This window comes from Tachypleus tridentatus, chromosome 6 (assembly GCF_004210375.1).
Source record: "Tachypleus tridentatus isolate NWPU-2018 chromosome 6, ASM421037v1, whole genome shotgun sequence".
NCBI classification, from domain to species: Eukaryota; Metazoa; Arthropoda; class Merostomata; order Xiphosura; family Limulidae; genus Tachypleus; species Tachypleus tridentatus.
The window spans coordinates 84,403,992-84,420,345 of record NC_134830.1 but is presented as its reverse complement, the minus strand read 5'-3'; the positions used below and the strand labels follow the sequence as shown (position 1 = coordinate 84,420,345).

At 35.3% G+C, this 16,354-nt stretch overlaps 1 protein-coding gene across 1 annotated transcript in view; it reads left to right on the top strand.

Moving 5' to 3' along the window:
- LOC143252938 (phosphatidylcholine:ceramide cholinephosphotransferase 1-like) overlaps nucleotides 1–13,555 on the top strand; it is a 56,138-nt gene extending 42,583 nt beyond the window's left edge. The window contains exon 6 of the mRNA XM_076505836.1: nucleotides 13,281–13,555. Coding sequence (XP_076361951.1) covers nucleotides 13,281–13,430 — 150 coding nt within the window. The 3' untranslated portion in view covers nucleotides 13,431–13,555. The remainder of the gene's footprint in view (nucleotides 1–13,280) is intronic.
- Nucleotides 13,556–16,354: the final 2,799 nt, after the last annotated feature.

Here is a 16,354-nt window from a genome sequence, read left to right as displayed (position 1 = left end):
CATTTTATGTTAATTTTCCCCTCAGTGGCACAGAGGTAAGTCTGAAAGCTTATAATACTAAAAACCAGGTTTAAATATTTGTGGTAACCACAACACAGATTGTGTGGCTTTGTGCTTACCAAGAAACAAACAAATTCTGTCAGTTTCTGTACATGTTGTGTATTCCATACACTTAACAATGTTGATGGCTTTTACAGAATTGAGTAGATGTTATTTGCAATAGTGTTATAATTTACTTGGTTTTTTCTGTTTGTGTGAAAGTGGCTATTAATTATCAGGATGTAAGAAATATTGAGAAAAAGCTATCTTAATTGAATAGCAGCATGTAAATTTAGCACAAAACTTGGGTTATCAAAAGTCACGGTGGTGAGTGTTTACCATTTATGTGACTTTTTCTTTTCTGTGAATAAAGCTGTTACCTTTAAAGTATGGAGGAAAACTAATTTCGGACTGAGCTGTATTTTATCTTAAGAAATTACTAATGTCTTCAAGAATTGTTTGTTCATATCGTGATATGAGTACACCATATGAACAAACAAATGACCATGAGAAGCTTAATTTGCTTTTTTTTTTATTATTATTATTATTATTATCACAAAACACTCATTGACTTCATCATGAAATATTTGGGTGATACACTTTAGTGCACAGTACATAATATATGAAAAGGTTTTTCATGTTTTCTTACTGTGGCAGAAAACAGTTTCTTTCTTTATAGAATTCAAACTAATACATATAAAGCAAGAAACAATAGCTAAGTGCTACGGACACTCATAACCTAATGAACGTAAATGGAAATTTGAAAAATAATTTTTATACCTACTCTGGAGACAAACTGTGAAATATGCTCTTCCTATTGGTTATAAGTTTCTCATTCAAGTATACATAAGACTGTTGCTTACCAGCAATTACTTTGAAATGTGGAGCTGGTGCTAGCAGTCAGGTGGGAGATAAAACCATTTCCAAACAATTCTAGAAGTTAAAAAACTAAACTAATGTCTGAAATTTGACCTTGTATGCATATAAAGTGTCTAGACTGTTGTAGACATACTGAAGATGAGCTGGATACACAAGCAATCAGACCTAAGGTTTTTCACTATACATATCATGTGATAAGACAACTGAAGAATTAATTCTTTGTTTCAGAGGCTTCTTTCCAAATAATGGAATAATAACTTGGATAATGTAAAACTTTGAATTATATTTGAAAATAATATTCCAATTTCATTAAAATACATTAACAGTAAATTGGTTTAAATAAATTTTGAATACAGTGTGGTAATACTTTATGACATGCACAGAAGTATACTGGTTTTTATAGGATTAATGGAGTTCCCACCTGGTTCCTCTGGATATTCAGAAGTTACTGGTTCTGTTCTCTCTGTTGGCCATTCTTTTTAGTTTTTCTGGATTCTCAGCCATATTGGTATTCATGGAAATGAGTTGGCTGACACTACAGCCAGACTCGTATGCTCTGGCATTGTTACAGCTCTACATGTCAATGTTGGGGACTTCAGACCTGCCACTAAGACAAAGCTTCATACCTGTTGGTAGTCAACTGGGAGTGAGCAACATCTTAATCTTTTTTCAGATAAAACTTACTCTTTGACCTTCCGTTTTACACAGTAATTCTACAATGGCCACAGTTTCATAACTTGTTAATTTCTTAGATGGGACTGATCTGCTTATGTGTGGCCTTTGTGTCACTCACATCTCGCTTGTCCACATTTTACTTTTATGCTATTGCTCATAACACTAGAAACTATTATTTTCATCATATTTCATAGCTTAACTCTGGCATTGACAATTAGTCCTTTTTTAATTCTATTTCATTTTTAGTCTCATTTTCTAAACAAAAATTCTTTTTGTTTTTGTTTTGCAATATTTTACTTTTGTTTCAATTTTTTTTAATGCTTGATTGGATGTAATGGTTAGTGTAAATAGCCAAGTTACCTTGCACCACAAATCCCTGCGTACCATACCATTTACCTACAGAAACAATGCATAGTCTAGAGGTTAGCATGACATACTGTGAATGTGAGGATTCATGGTTGTTTGAAATAAAATTACACTTCACATTTTGAGACCATGATTGCATTATAAGAATGACATTCAAATCTTATTCTTCAGTTAGAACAGCCAAAGCATTAGAGGTGTGAGCTGTTTATCTACTGTTCCTCTAGCACATTAGTTCAGAATTATAGTAAGCTATGTCCCAATAGGCTTTTGTGAAAGTTTGCACAAACGTTCTAAAACAAGCATTTTATTCTTTCCACTTCATTGTGAAACTACTTGTAACTACTTGTGATTCTGTACATATACTGTTAACCACATTCATAATTAAATTATGTGAAGAACTTTGGTTGCTGTAATGTGTGTAAAGTCATGTAAAAGAAGATTTATATTTAAATTAAATTATATTTATATTAAAAATATCATTTTATTTCTGAATTGGATACTGACCACTAGTAAGATAGCCATTGTGTGGCTTTGAATAAATATCCACAACAAAACTTTACTTTTGATGGTCCAAAATAATATGTATCACATATGCTTAGCTGATGATTCCATGCTAGTCTTCCAACTTCTTGTTATGGTGAATACGAATAAGGAAAGATTTATTTTGCAATTAATTTTTCTAGGGATATTGGCTATTGGATATCACCATTCATTTTATTTTTTGTGTGAATGTTCAAACCATCCTGGCAATAGAAAAATTAAACCTTACTTCTGGTTTAGATACCAAACAAATCTGTAGTTAACTGTTCTTTTATATTGAAAAACATTACATCCTTTAAAAAGTTGATTGGTATGTTAGTTACTATACTTGTATTCTTGTTAAATTTATTCCTTGTTACTAGGGTTTGAGATTTTTCATTTAAAACACGAACATAAAAATTATGAAAATTATTTATGCATTACATGTGGTTGTGATATTATAGAATGCGATAGACTCTTGTACAGTTAGAAATACTGATGTTCTGCATCTGGTTGTGATATTCTGGTGTCTGATAGTCTTGTAAAGTTAGGAAACTGTTGTTATGCATCTGTCAGAGTTCATGTTATTTCTTGGCACAAAAGTCAATATTAAACTACTTTATTTGTAAATATAACTTTATTGCTATTACCTTGTGCACAATTGCCATGTTACAAGCCTTGAATAAATTCCCACTGCTACACACATCTACATGTAGTGTGCCAGTCTATTATATAATTGTCATAATATTAAACCTGCTATCAATTTGAAAGTGACATGTCTTTTATGAATGCTTTTCCCTTTCAACACTAACACATGATTATAGGTTCATTCTTTCCCTGGTATTGCTTGTGTTTGGATGTATTTTTTCTTGTAATTTTGAGTTTATTGTTGACTTAATTGAGTGCCTTTCTTTATTTAGTGATACATTGCTATTGTCTTTGTTCCATCTACCCAGTTGTTTTTTATTTCTTTTATCCATCACTATTGAATTTTAGACTTCTTCCAATAATGTATGCCATTTAAGATATCAATAATAATAATAAAAAAAAGTCCCAACACCAGACATTCCTTTTCAGGCATTTTCTACAAATAGCTTAATGGCATCTCATTGTGCTTTTAGTTCACTCTTATGTACATTCTTGCTTGTAAAAGGTCGTATGCTTCATTTCATGATAAATGTATTGTTAATGCTGTGGTTGACTTGATTTTCACAACTGTGTTGAGTTGTAATAAATCATGGTGTGTTAAAACTGTCACTAATAATGTTCACTCTTATCATGCATCAGGAAATTTGTTCCCTCCTGTCTTTTTGTGGATCCTTCCTTGCTTGTGCATGATTTGGCCAGCTTTTCTGCTCACACCTCCTTTTGTTTCTGGCTCTTGTCTCTTTGGTGAGAACTAGGTAGTTTCTTCTTTTCCAATTGCTATGCTCATGAATTATGAATGTGACATTCTTCTTTTTTTTAACCTGTTTATGATGATAACAATTTGTTTTATTTTATGTATTCCTTATGCTCCACATCTCGTTCAGTACTTTTGTTCTTCTCATTTTTTATGATTACTTTGGTCTCAGGTTGTGAACATTTTTTGTTTTTTTATTTTCATTTATTCTGTCCTTTCTTCCTGCTTGAGGTACTGCTGTTTCTTCTTTAACTGTCTTTCAAACTATCTGTTCATTTTTGTCCATCTTTATCCTTTTCTTTTACACTGTCTCTGCTCTTTACTTCCTCTCTGAAGCTCTTCTTTATAACCCCAGTAGTTTTGATGGGAACACATATTTTATGGGTTTTTTAGTTTTTTTTTTACTCTCTTATATTTGTTTTAAGTTGGTTTCTTATTTGTGGGATCTCCTCAGTCAGGTGCCAATATTCCTTCATTTTGCATTCATGACCTTTTGTCTAACTCATTTGCTGACAGACCTGTTGTTTGAGAGTGTTCCCAACTTCTTGGAATCCTGGTCCTTGGTTTCTTGTCTGCAATCTTGTATTGATTTCTGGATTTTGCAACTCATTGTTTCTCAGTCTACCACTCATCCTCAAGAGTTGTGTTTGGCTACTCCTTTCCTATTTCTGGAGGCTACTTCTTTGTAACTGATGCTGGGCTCTGGTCCTGTTGGTACCTAGTTTTCCCATTTTTTTACTCTCCTGATTTCTTCATTTTCAAGTAACATTAAAGGTGTACATGTTCTTTCTCATAATTATTCTTTCAAGTTGCCCCCTTTCTTATCATCATTCTACTGATCTTCTGGATTTGTTCTCTTTATTGGATTCAGGATACACAGCATTTGTCTCCAGTCTTGTTCGAATCTTTTATTATTTCGTTATCTCCATGTGGTTTGGAATTTGCTTCTCTGTTGTCAACTTGTTGCCTTTGAATTACTTTTTTATTGTGCCTTGTTTCCAGTTACATAACTTTCTTAGTGTGCATTGATCACTTTCTCAACTGTGTTTAACCAAGTGAGACATTTCAAATGTCTTATTTTATTTCCATTATTATATGGTTCTCTTGTTTTTCCTGACAGTGTCTTGACAAGAATGGGCAATTGCTATCTACATATCTTGCATCCTTACATTACTGTTTTTTTTTTATTTGGGAGGCAGTTCTCAACATCTTCCAGGGATTTGTCTCCAGTGGAATGCCTTGTATGATATTTCTTCATATGACTGCTACTTATTGATTTTGCCCTCTTCTTCATTTGTGATTACCTGATCATTTTGTGATCATCCACTTGGATAACTTGATATTTGATCTCCTCGGTGTGGATTCTTGTACATGGTGAGGGGATCTCCCAGGGAAGGTTTTGATTTTTCACTTTATCTCTTCTGGGATCTAAACATCCACACACGTGTTTGCTGTGCATGGTGACCCCTGAAGGGGAGAGGAGAGGATCCTAGTGATTGAGGGGTCCAACCCTAACACACCACTTTGGCCTTCAATTCCTGTAGATGGACAGCCTTGGGGTGGCTTCCCTAGGGTCATTTGGCTGGTCCACATGGAGTAGAGTCAACCAGGGTATCAGCTACTTCCTGGTCATCAGTGAGCAAGATCGAGAAGGAAACAGAATTATATTGCCCACTGACCTTTCGAATGTTGTCCCATATGACTTTGGAACTGGAGGTGGAAGAAATGCTGGTTGTGAACTTAATCCAAGAGTTCTTTTGGCTTTGACATCTTACCCACTGAGCATGTGCATGAGCCCGTTGGAAAGAGATTCAGTGTGAGAATATGGGATATCTACAAAAAGTATGCCAGGCTCATTTTTGAGCCTTTCATACCATGTGGGAGGTAGGATTCCATCAAGGACTAGAATATTGTAAAAACGTGTTGAGGTTTTAGGAATACCTTGAGCAGTTATTTGTAAAATGCAGTCAGTTACTGCTGCCACGTAGTCATCTGTTGATGGCAGGATCAAGTTCTGTGAGAGCAGTGAAAGAGTGCCAGTTTGCTTGATCCAGTTTCCATCGAGGCATGAGGGTTGGGTGGCATTGACCATGGCCAGTCTTTCTCAAAATTATAGGAAAATTATCACTGCCTCCTGGACTACTGTCAACCCTCCATGAAAGGTGGGAGAATAATGAAAGGGAGCAAATTGAGAGAGATCAACAGCAGTAAAGGACTGACTAGGTGGATGAAAACAAGTAGAAGAACCAGTATTGAAAAGAGAAAGGTTGTGATCAGAGAGCATACACTATGGAGCGACCTCCTCCCAGCAATATCAGCACTTCTCCAAAGGGGATGATGTCCATAAAAGTCTCCTAGGATTAAAGAGGAAGAAAGGAACTGTTCATTGAGAGCATCAAGGTCTAATTGATCATCAAAAGTTTCTCCAGGCAACAGGTAGAGAGAACAAACGGTGATGGTACGAACCAAGGAAACCCGGATGGCTACGGCCTCCAAGGGAGTGTCCAGTGGCAAAGACAGGGCAGTCACATGCTGATTAACCAACAGTGCCATCCCTCCATGCACTTGTCCATCACACAGTCTGTCATTTCTGAACAAAAAAAACTGCCAAAAGGTGACTGTATCGGCAGGTTTCAGAAATGTTTCCTGTAAGGAGAGACATACAGAATGGTAGGAAGCAATCAGTACTTTAATGTCATCCAGATTAGAACGTAAACCTCAACAGTTCCATTGTATCAAGGTGGCCATTTTCATTTATGTGTAGGCAAATTCAGTAGAGAGCCCTTCTGTTTACAACCACTTATTGTTTCTTTATTTGAGGGAGGCCTGTTGACCTCCATGGATCCTCCCCTGGGTCGCATGGGCAGGTCTTTGCTGTTGGAAGAGGATTCCAGCAACCAAGGATGTGAACGAATGATTGTTTTGATTCTTGGGGTGGGAGAAGATGATATACCCAAGGAAATGCCCATACCCAAAATCAAAGGAAGTGGATCTTAGAGCTTGCTGAAATGTACGTTAGGGGCAGAGATAGGTGTTGAATTTTATTCATCAACTTTTTTAACCATGGAGGCCAAAAGACTTTTCACTTGGTTTTAGAACAATTCTTTTCTTTTGGAGGCACAGAGAGATCTGTCTGTGCTTCCACTGTAGTAGTGGAACAAAGTGCAGCAGCATACGTCTGAAACAAAGTGGTAGACAGCAACTTTTGAGCTTTGGGGAAAGTAATGTTGTGAATTATTTTCAAATGCTGCACCTCTTTTTCTTCCAATCATTTAGGGCAAGAACAAAAGTAGGACAGATGACAGCCATTGAAACTGATGTAATGAGGGTCCATTTCACACTCATAGGAACCATGACATATCTTCAAAGTGACAGAACCGTTGACACTGAAAACATCTGAGAGGGTTTGGAATGTATGGCTGTACCTTGCAATAAGATAACCTGCCTTTGTAGTGGCAGGTGGACATGGTGATGTAAATGTCAGAATGAGGACACTGGTTGCCATCATAATTCCATCTTTGCGAGTGGAGATATGCATCACTGCAGAAACTCCTTGAATGGAGAAACCAGAGAGAATTTCTGACTTGGGGATTTTTTTTAAATCCCTCTCAACAATAACTCCTCATGACAAATTAAAAGTAGCACCTGAGTAACCTAAATAGGTATATCCCCAATCACCTTTGAATGCAAGAGGAGTTCACTCTGTTGAGATGTAGATGTTTCCACCAATATGTCACCTGAGCAAAACTTCTTTACTGACTTTGGAGAACCAGCAAGTCCCTCTAGACCCTTCTGAATGAAAAAGGGAGACATCTGCCCTGAAGGTTCATCTGAAAGAGAATTTAGTTTCAGAAAATGAGGTACAGGTGTTACCAATGTTGAAGATTGCTGTTCAGAATCTTCAAGACCTTGTAAGGTAATTTACATATGGACTATTTTATTATTTTAGTTTTTATTTAGAGGATCCATAATAAAAAGAAAAAAGAATATTTTAGTGCCCGCTAGGTGAAAGCTTTTGTCGGGTATCTAGCACTTCTGCTTCTTCTTCCACCTTCTTAGCCAACAAGACTTGGGCAGACAGATCACCTTTTTCCTTTCGAGCTAATTGTCTCTATGACTGTAATCGTCCGTTTACACTGGTGGAACTCAAACTGGCATTATGTTGGTCAGACCTGATGATGTACACTCTGAAATGTTGTACCATCTATCTCCTGCTTCTCTTGCTATTCCCCTGATAATTTTTAACCACATCTTACAGGAGAATGTATTTCCTGATGCCTAGTGCCAGGCTGTTGTTCTACCTTTCTCCAAGCCTGAGAAAGATCCAAAGATTCTTTCAAAGTGCCGTCAAATTGCTTTGATGAGCTGTCTCTGTAAGACCTCAGACAGGATGGTTAATGCTCGTCTTGTTTGGTTTCTCAGATCAAACAACCTTCTCTCGCCCATTTAGTGTGGGTTCCAATGACAGCACTCCATCATTGACCACTTGATTTGACTTGAAAAGTCAATCAGAGAGGCCTTTCTCAAATGACAATATCTTGTATCAATATTCTTCGACATTGAGAAGGCTTATGATACAACATGGAGTTATGGCATTTTGTGAGACCTCCATATTTGTGGGTTATGGGGCCATTTGCCCATTTTATAAAACAAAATTTAATGGGCAGGCAATTCCAAGTTCATGTGGGTTTGACACTTTCCTGTTCTTTTCTACAGGAACTTGGAGTTCCTTAGGGCTGTGTTTTGGGTGTCACACTTTTCATTATAAGGATTAATGCCATCACTGAACAACTCCCTGTTACTGTTGCAGACAGGCTCTATGTCCATGACTTTCACATCTATTAGTCGTTGAATATGAGGTATATTGAGCAGCAGCTACAGACTGCCCTCAATCATTTACTGAAGTGGACCATAGCAAATGGCTTTAACTTTTTCACTTTAAAACTGTTTGCCTGCACTTTTTTGCTAACAAGGTATTCTTCACCCTAATCCTGAACTCTGTATCAGTGAAGTTGTGCTGTCTGTGGTCTCTGAGACAAAGTTCTTGGGGCTTATTTTTGACTCTAAGCTAACCTTTATAGCACACATCAAGCAGCTATGGATCAAATGTAGAAGAGCATTGAACATTCTCTGTCTTCTCTTCCACCACTTTGGGAGTGGATCAATGTTCTGTGCTAAAGGTATATTGTGCTCTTATTTGATTGAAACTAGACAATGGATCAATGGTCTATAGCTCTGCCAGGACCCCAGAGATATATTGATGCTGGACCCTGTTCATCACCGGGGAGTTCTGCTCTGCACCAGGGATTTCCACACTTCCCCAGTTCAGAGTCTCATCAACTTTCTTTGCACCTCTGCTTTTTGCAACTATATTTGCTATATGCTTCAACACTTTGTTCCTTCTCAAAGCATCCTACTTATGGTTGTGTTTTCCTTTCTTTGTGGGTCATACTTTTTCAGAACAGATGATCTGCTATTGTTCCTTTTGGCCTTCATATTCAGGCACGGTTGAATGAACTGGGTCTGTTCTTGGATAACATTGATGTATCCACTGGTCAGCCCATCCAACCATGGCTTATTACAGTCCCCAAATGTGACTTGTCTAAGTCATCTGAGAAAAGCAGACACTCCTGATTTGAAATACTGTCTGTTATTTGCTGACCATCTTTTGAACCATCCTTCCATTCCTATTTAAAGAGATGGTTTGAAATATGATGACTGTGTGGGGTTTGCCATGGTTTGTTGTGGATCAGTGTTCTACAACACTGTTCTACAAGTTGTTCTACAATTCATTAATAACTTTATGCCACTATCAGTTTGTTGTGAAAATAAATTGCATAAATACTTCTCAATCTGTGCATGTTCAAGGATTCACCTCTTCTTCATAAGTAAGTGATGGTTATACCCTTAAATGTTTGTCATTTCACTTCTGTCTGTAAAAGTACATTGCTCAAAATGAAGAGAAAGACTTCTTCATTCACTTTTAAAGCTGCAGAGTGTTGATTAAAAAAAAAAAAAATGGCTTGGTTAATTTTAACTGCAACTGAACTGATGCACATGGTTCAGTGTCAAAATTTGTAAATTGCAAGCTCTCTACTTGTACAGTCTGACCATCTTGCCTGTTCAGAGAAATACATTAATTTATTGATATTGTAAATACACTATCCTACAAAATACTTTGTCATACAGTTAGCCAGCTGCATTAGTACAGTGAATAAATACAAAGACGATGCAAGTAGGCTATGAATGTTGAAGTGTGTGTGTGTGTGTGTGTGTGTGTGTGACATCAGAACTGGTTGAGATTTTATGTTGCTTGAAGTACAGAAAGATAGTACTGTACTTGAGGGTAGTCAACAATCACTAGTACTTGTTTCTAAAAATATTTTACTTTTGAGGAGTGATACACAAATCTCTTGAATGTTTGGTGAAAAAAAAACTACAAAATGAAAATGGCATCACAGATCACATTGCAATTATATACACTTAATCTTAAGCCAATGAACATAAAGAAAAAGTATGCATTTTGCATTGTTAGACTCAACCACTTATTTGAGTAGATCTTTGAAAGATGAAAATAAGAAAATGGAAAATAAAAATACAAAACTTTTTAGCATTTAGTAGGTAAAATGTGAACACTGTGACATTAGCCTAAATACTAGCTGGTCAAAAGTTTAAGACTATACCAAAGGAAATCCAAAACAGGATAGGAAATGCCCAACAAGAGGTCTCAGTAGTGAGTTGCACGGCCGTCATTGCAAATAAGGGCAAACATTTGCTTTGGTATGCTCAATATAAGCATTTGCAGAAGGCTGGCTGGAATGTTATTCCAAGTGGTGAAGATGGCTTCACGAAGATCATGCACTGTTTGGAATTGACGTCCATTTCTATAGAATTCCCTTGCCATCCACCCCAAACATTTTCAATGGGGTTCAGTTCGGGCGAACACGCTGGATGGTCCAAAAGAGCCGCGTTATTCACCATGAAAAATTCCTTTGTTCTGCAGGCATTGTGGACTGCAGCATTGTCCTGCTGAAAGATCCAGTCATTTGCACACAAGCAAGAGCCTTTAGGAAATAAGGATGCTCTCGTCAACATGCCAATGCAGCCAGCTGCTGTTTGATTCCCCTGTATAACCTGAAGCTCTATTGTTCCATGGAAGGAGAAAGCACCCCCAGATCATGATGGAACCTCCTTCACTGTGTTGTATAAAAAATTTCTTCGGTGACATATCCTTATCGTGCCAGTAATGTTGGAAGCCATCTGGACCATCCAGGTTAAATGTTTTCTCATCAGAGAACAAAACTTCATCCACTTTTCTATATCCTATGTTTGGTGCTTCTCAGCAAAGTTTAACTGAGCTGTTTCATGGTGTGGAAGGAGGCATGGCCTTTGAAGATGTTTATGGTTTTCAAAGCCTTTCTCTCGTAGATGCCGTCTTATTGTTCTTGAGCTGCATTCTGCATCCATAAGGGCCTTAATCTGGTTTTACAATCGGCTGGTGTCTTGCTGGACAGCCCATTGAATCCTTCTGCTCAATGCCGACGAAATTTTCTTGGGCCAACCACTTGAAATTCCCATTCTGTATCCCTTAGGGTCTTTTAAGAAATTTGCAACAGCAGTTTTACTACACCCAATCTTACCAGCAAAGGCAAGTTGAGAGAGACCTTGCTTTTGCAGCTCAACAATTCTGCCACGTTTAAACTCTGTCAACTTTTTAGTCTTTGCCATGTTTTTACCCAATGTGATACAGGAAATTTCAGTGGGAGATGTTGACAACTCTAATGCTTGAACACAAATGACTAAATTTCATTATGTGTTTACCGATTAAAGCTTCATGTCAGTATGGTCTTAAACTTTTGACCAGCTAGTATTTAGGCTAATTTCATAGTGTTCACATTTTCCCTATTAAATGCTAAAAAAGTTTTTTTATTTTCCCTTTTCTTATTTTCATCTTTCGAAGCTCTACTCAAGTAAATGGTTGAGTCTAACAATGCAAAATGCATATTTTTTTTCTTTCTATTCATTGGCCTTAAGATTTTTGCCAGCAGTGTCTGTTAGTAATTCTTAATATTTTCATGCCACATACTGTCAGTAAGACCTTTGAGCTGATGACATATCCCTGATGTATATAATGCATTTAAAATGTATATGTAAAAACGGCTCATGAACCTGACAATGACCGAGTAAGGTCGAAACGTTGTTTGGTCCTCTACATAAAATATTTTCTCAACCCAAACGAGCTGTTTTTACATATATATTTTTCTACAAGTGGGTTTTCTCTGTATCACTGATTAATGCATTTAAAACTTAGAGTAGGTTTATTAATTTAAAAAATTCAAATTGGAAGAAATAATTCAAGGGTGAGTTAACAATATGCAAACTTTAAATGCAGGCTAGTGGAATACTTTGGTAATTCCACAAGACTACTCTCTAATTTTAAGGGATAAGAGAATTATTTTCTTTTTTTGTTTTTGAAAAGTTCTCTTATAATCCCCAAAAGATGTCTGCATACTACAGGTTAAAAATCATAAATATTGGTCATAAATATCACATGAATAAAAATATTCTCAACATTCTGTTTTAGACTTTTGGGTTAACAAGACATTGAAGCCAGTTTTTGATTTCTCAAAGTATTCAGTTCAAACATTTTAAATTTACATGAAAGTCATAGCTTAGTTAATATAAAAAAGAAATTGAAAGAACAACCTCTCTAGAAAATTTAAGACGACCATTTGATGCATCAGATTTAAACATCAAAATTTTATTGTTATTAATATATTGTGAATGTGCTACCATGCAGGTATCTGTTACAAGTTTCTTCATATGTAAGAAGCTTCATGTTTTCCACTACCAAGTATAAAAATTTTTATTTCGGTGAATGATATACTTTACCATTTTTTTATTAAAGTAAAAAGACATTGTGAACTCATAACCCAGATAAAGCAGCAAACATATGGTTTGAAATGCATTATTTATTAAATACGTGCATTTGTGGAGGCTCCTATGTAGGAGAAATCAACAGATATTAGGAAAATATTTTAAAGAACACTTAAGTATGTATTCAAATCTTCATTATGTATAACATAGGTACACTTTTTCTTTTCATCACAAGAGTACAGTCCTATAACTACATGATAATTTTACAGAATGTTGAGTGTCATGAAATTCTCATTATTCATATAAACACAGCCCCCCTTCCAGAATTACTAGGCAGGTTGTATGCATTTCTTCACCAACTCTTATTTGATACAAACCTTTCATTCATTGTTTTAAGTTGTAACATGGAGATGAGATGCCATTACCATATTAATGATATTAACCTGTCATATTTGTGGCTGTTCAATGTATCTTAGTATTCATCTCTTTTATTCAATAGTAAAAATGTTTTGTTTTAATTTAGACTGCTGGACCAACAAATTACTTTGCCCAGCTATGGTGGTTCCACATCTTTAGCTACTTTGAGAGAAATGTCACTGGAATTGTTCCATGTCAGTATGAATGGCCACTTCCATTATTCAGAAGATGTTTAAGAAGAATTCTGAGAATGTAGCATGAAATGTTTTGTGTGGAGTTTAAAATATTCATGGATAACAAATGTGGTATATGGTTTTGATACTAGGCACAATCGCAGGAATATTGTAATATGTGAAATAAACTAATATGCTTGATTGAAAATATGCTGCATTTTGATGATAATGTTAAAGAGTGTGGTAATCTCATAAAGCTCTGCCATAAACAGCACTAAAACTAACAGAAATAATGCTTGGAACATATCAAAATCAGATGAAATGTGATTTTTGAAATTAAGATTAAATCATAACATTTTAGGAATAATCATTTTTCATGGTGGTTGTTCTTTATGTTTACAAATTCTTAGCACTGAAAAAATTATTCCGGTTTTATTTTAAAATATAAAAAACAGGAAAAGTAATTTAAAATGTCTAACAGCCTAAACAGACATGTATACTCTAGAAGGAGTTAAATTTCATTAACCAGTATTGTTTAATTTCAAAAAGGTATGAGCATAACCATTTCATTTGTTTTCACTTTCCTAGCTTTTTCTCTTGATTTAGCTTCAGCCCCTTTTAATTTTTTGTCTTGAAAGCCTTCATTTGACATATTCATTGTCTGAGCCTGTAATTTCCTCTCTTTGTTTAGTTACTTCTATTCACCCATTCTCAGATGTTTTCTCACACCTTCTTTCATTTACAATAACTCCTTGGATGGAGAAGGGGATTATCTTAGGATCCAAGTCCTTTCTTATACTCACTCAGTGTTTGTTACTTTGGGCATTTTCTTCCTCTCTTGTTTCAGCCTTTTCTTCTTCACCCATAAGTTATAGAATAATAGAATATCTGGTCATTAGGTTAATGACAGTTCCTTCTTGTAAGAGAGGCTCTTTACACTTTGGGGAATTTTATTTTCCGTGAATCCCTCATTCCTTTGGGGCATACACTCGCATTTCCTCTAGAGTGGACCTTGTGGACTTGGTTTTCTTTCTTGAAGGTTCATTGTCTTCTTTTAAAAGGGTAACCTTGAGGAATTATCAGGGAGACTGGACTGTGCCCATACTACTTTCTGCATTCTCTTACTCTCCCAAAACCTTTCTTCTTTGATGCTTTTGTCTCTAATTCTTACACATTTCTAGAAGAGGGCAAGATTTTTGATGTTTCAATGCTGAACAAGTGCTCACTACATGTCATCATGCTTAATGTTCCCATTCCTTCTCCTCTTGATATATCACTTGGTCATGTTCCACTCTATCTATTCCTTGGTCATTTCTTGCACATCTTGTAAATTAGGCACTTGTTCCAGGAACTTTTACTTTTGTGAATTAAACATACACATCCAGGTCTATTCAAATCAGGTTAGTCCTCTTGGAACAATCCAGGAGCTTAAATCTTGATGGTGGGCTGCCTTTCACAGCTAGTGTGCATTCTGTTACATCTTTAACTATAGGTAGGGGCATTGCCCTCTATATGTAACCACCAAAGTAACCATTAGAGTAGTTGTGCTATAAATTATTTACGTTCATGTGTCTTCATGCACTTTGGTAGATTGTCAATAAACATTACAAGGCTTTGGTTTATCCAAAATATCATGTTTTTAAGTTAAGTATTAAGATTTTAAATTAAAGACTTGCTTGTGAATTTTTTTTCTGAATTTTGACTATACATCAAGCAAAGAAATTTGGATTGTAAGATTGCAAATACTTTTCTTCATCTAAAAATTTTCAAATTTCATTTGTGCAATAAGTAAAATCTAAATGTCAAATGATTAAAAAAAAAGCTTTAGATTTTATATGCCATTTGTTTCTGTATTAGGTTGGTCAGTTTGACTGACCTCACAACCTTCATAAAAAGTTAGGAAACAAATTTAAAGTATCCTTTTTTTTGTTCCAGAATGACTGCCAATATTTTGTAATATAGAATCGCATTTCAGTTGCAGTACATTACATATGTATGTATATATGACATATAATTACTATTTATAAGTAAATTCTTAAATTTCTGTTTTCTTTATACAAGAAAACAGTAAATATACAGTATACAGTAAACAATAATCTCTACCTCTTATGATGTTCCCGAAGTTTTTGTACTCGTGCTGTATTTGTTAAGCATCTTTGAATTACAATATATGGAGGATGTCAAAAATAATAATTTTTATAAGTTTTATTTATGCATTTTGAAAAAACAAAAGTTATAAGTTACTACATCAATACCACAAAATTCCATTCTGATTTATCGTGTTTCCGAATTGAGCTGTATTTAGGCCTAAAAAATCTAATTTCTTATCAGAATATCAATTTGATCACCACTCTTGAAATTCTGCAACATTTATAAATACTTTAGGAAGACTGACAAGATTATGTAGTTCAAAATAAGCATATTTGATTATAAATGTATTTAAGAGAAATAGGCAGAGGTAAAGTGAGAATCTTCAAATGAGGAAAAAGTGTTTGTTAAATATAATCATATTTCAGCAGAAAAAGAAAAGAAAAAGGTAGGAGGCTCATATTTTATTTTAGTTTGTCAACATTGGTAATTTGAGTTTTTAATTCATTAAAAATTGTATACTTTCACACATCTTATGATGCCCACAATACAATCAGAGCAAAAGCAAAGTACAATGTACCATGTGAAACACTAAAAAGTTTATATCTAGCATTTTATTGAATATTTACTTTTGAACAAAGAAGTTAAATTATGTATAATGCTAAAATTTGAATTACAACCCACAACTTGACTCAAATTTAAGTAGATACAATCATAAATGAGTATTTCAATAAAATTTTGAATGTTAGTCTATAAAACATTGTCATGCACTCTGATGCCTACCAGTATGGAAAGGATTAACAGAATGGGTTATACATACTCTGATGCCTACCTGTATGGAAAGGATTAACAGAATGGGCTATACATGCTAGTTTTTTTCATGTAGCTCTTTTGGCATTGGCCCTTCTGACTGCTATAC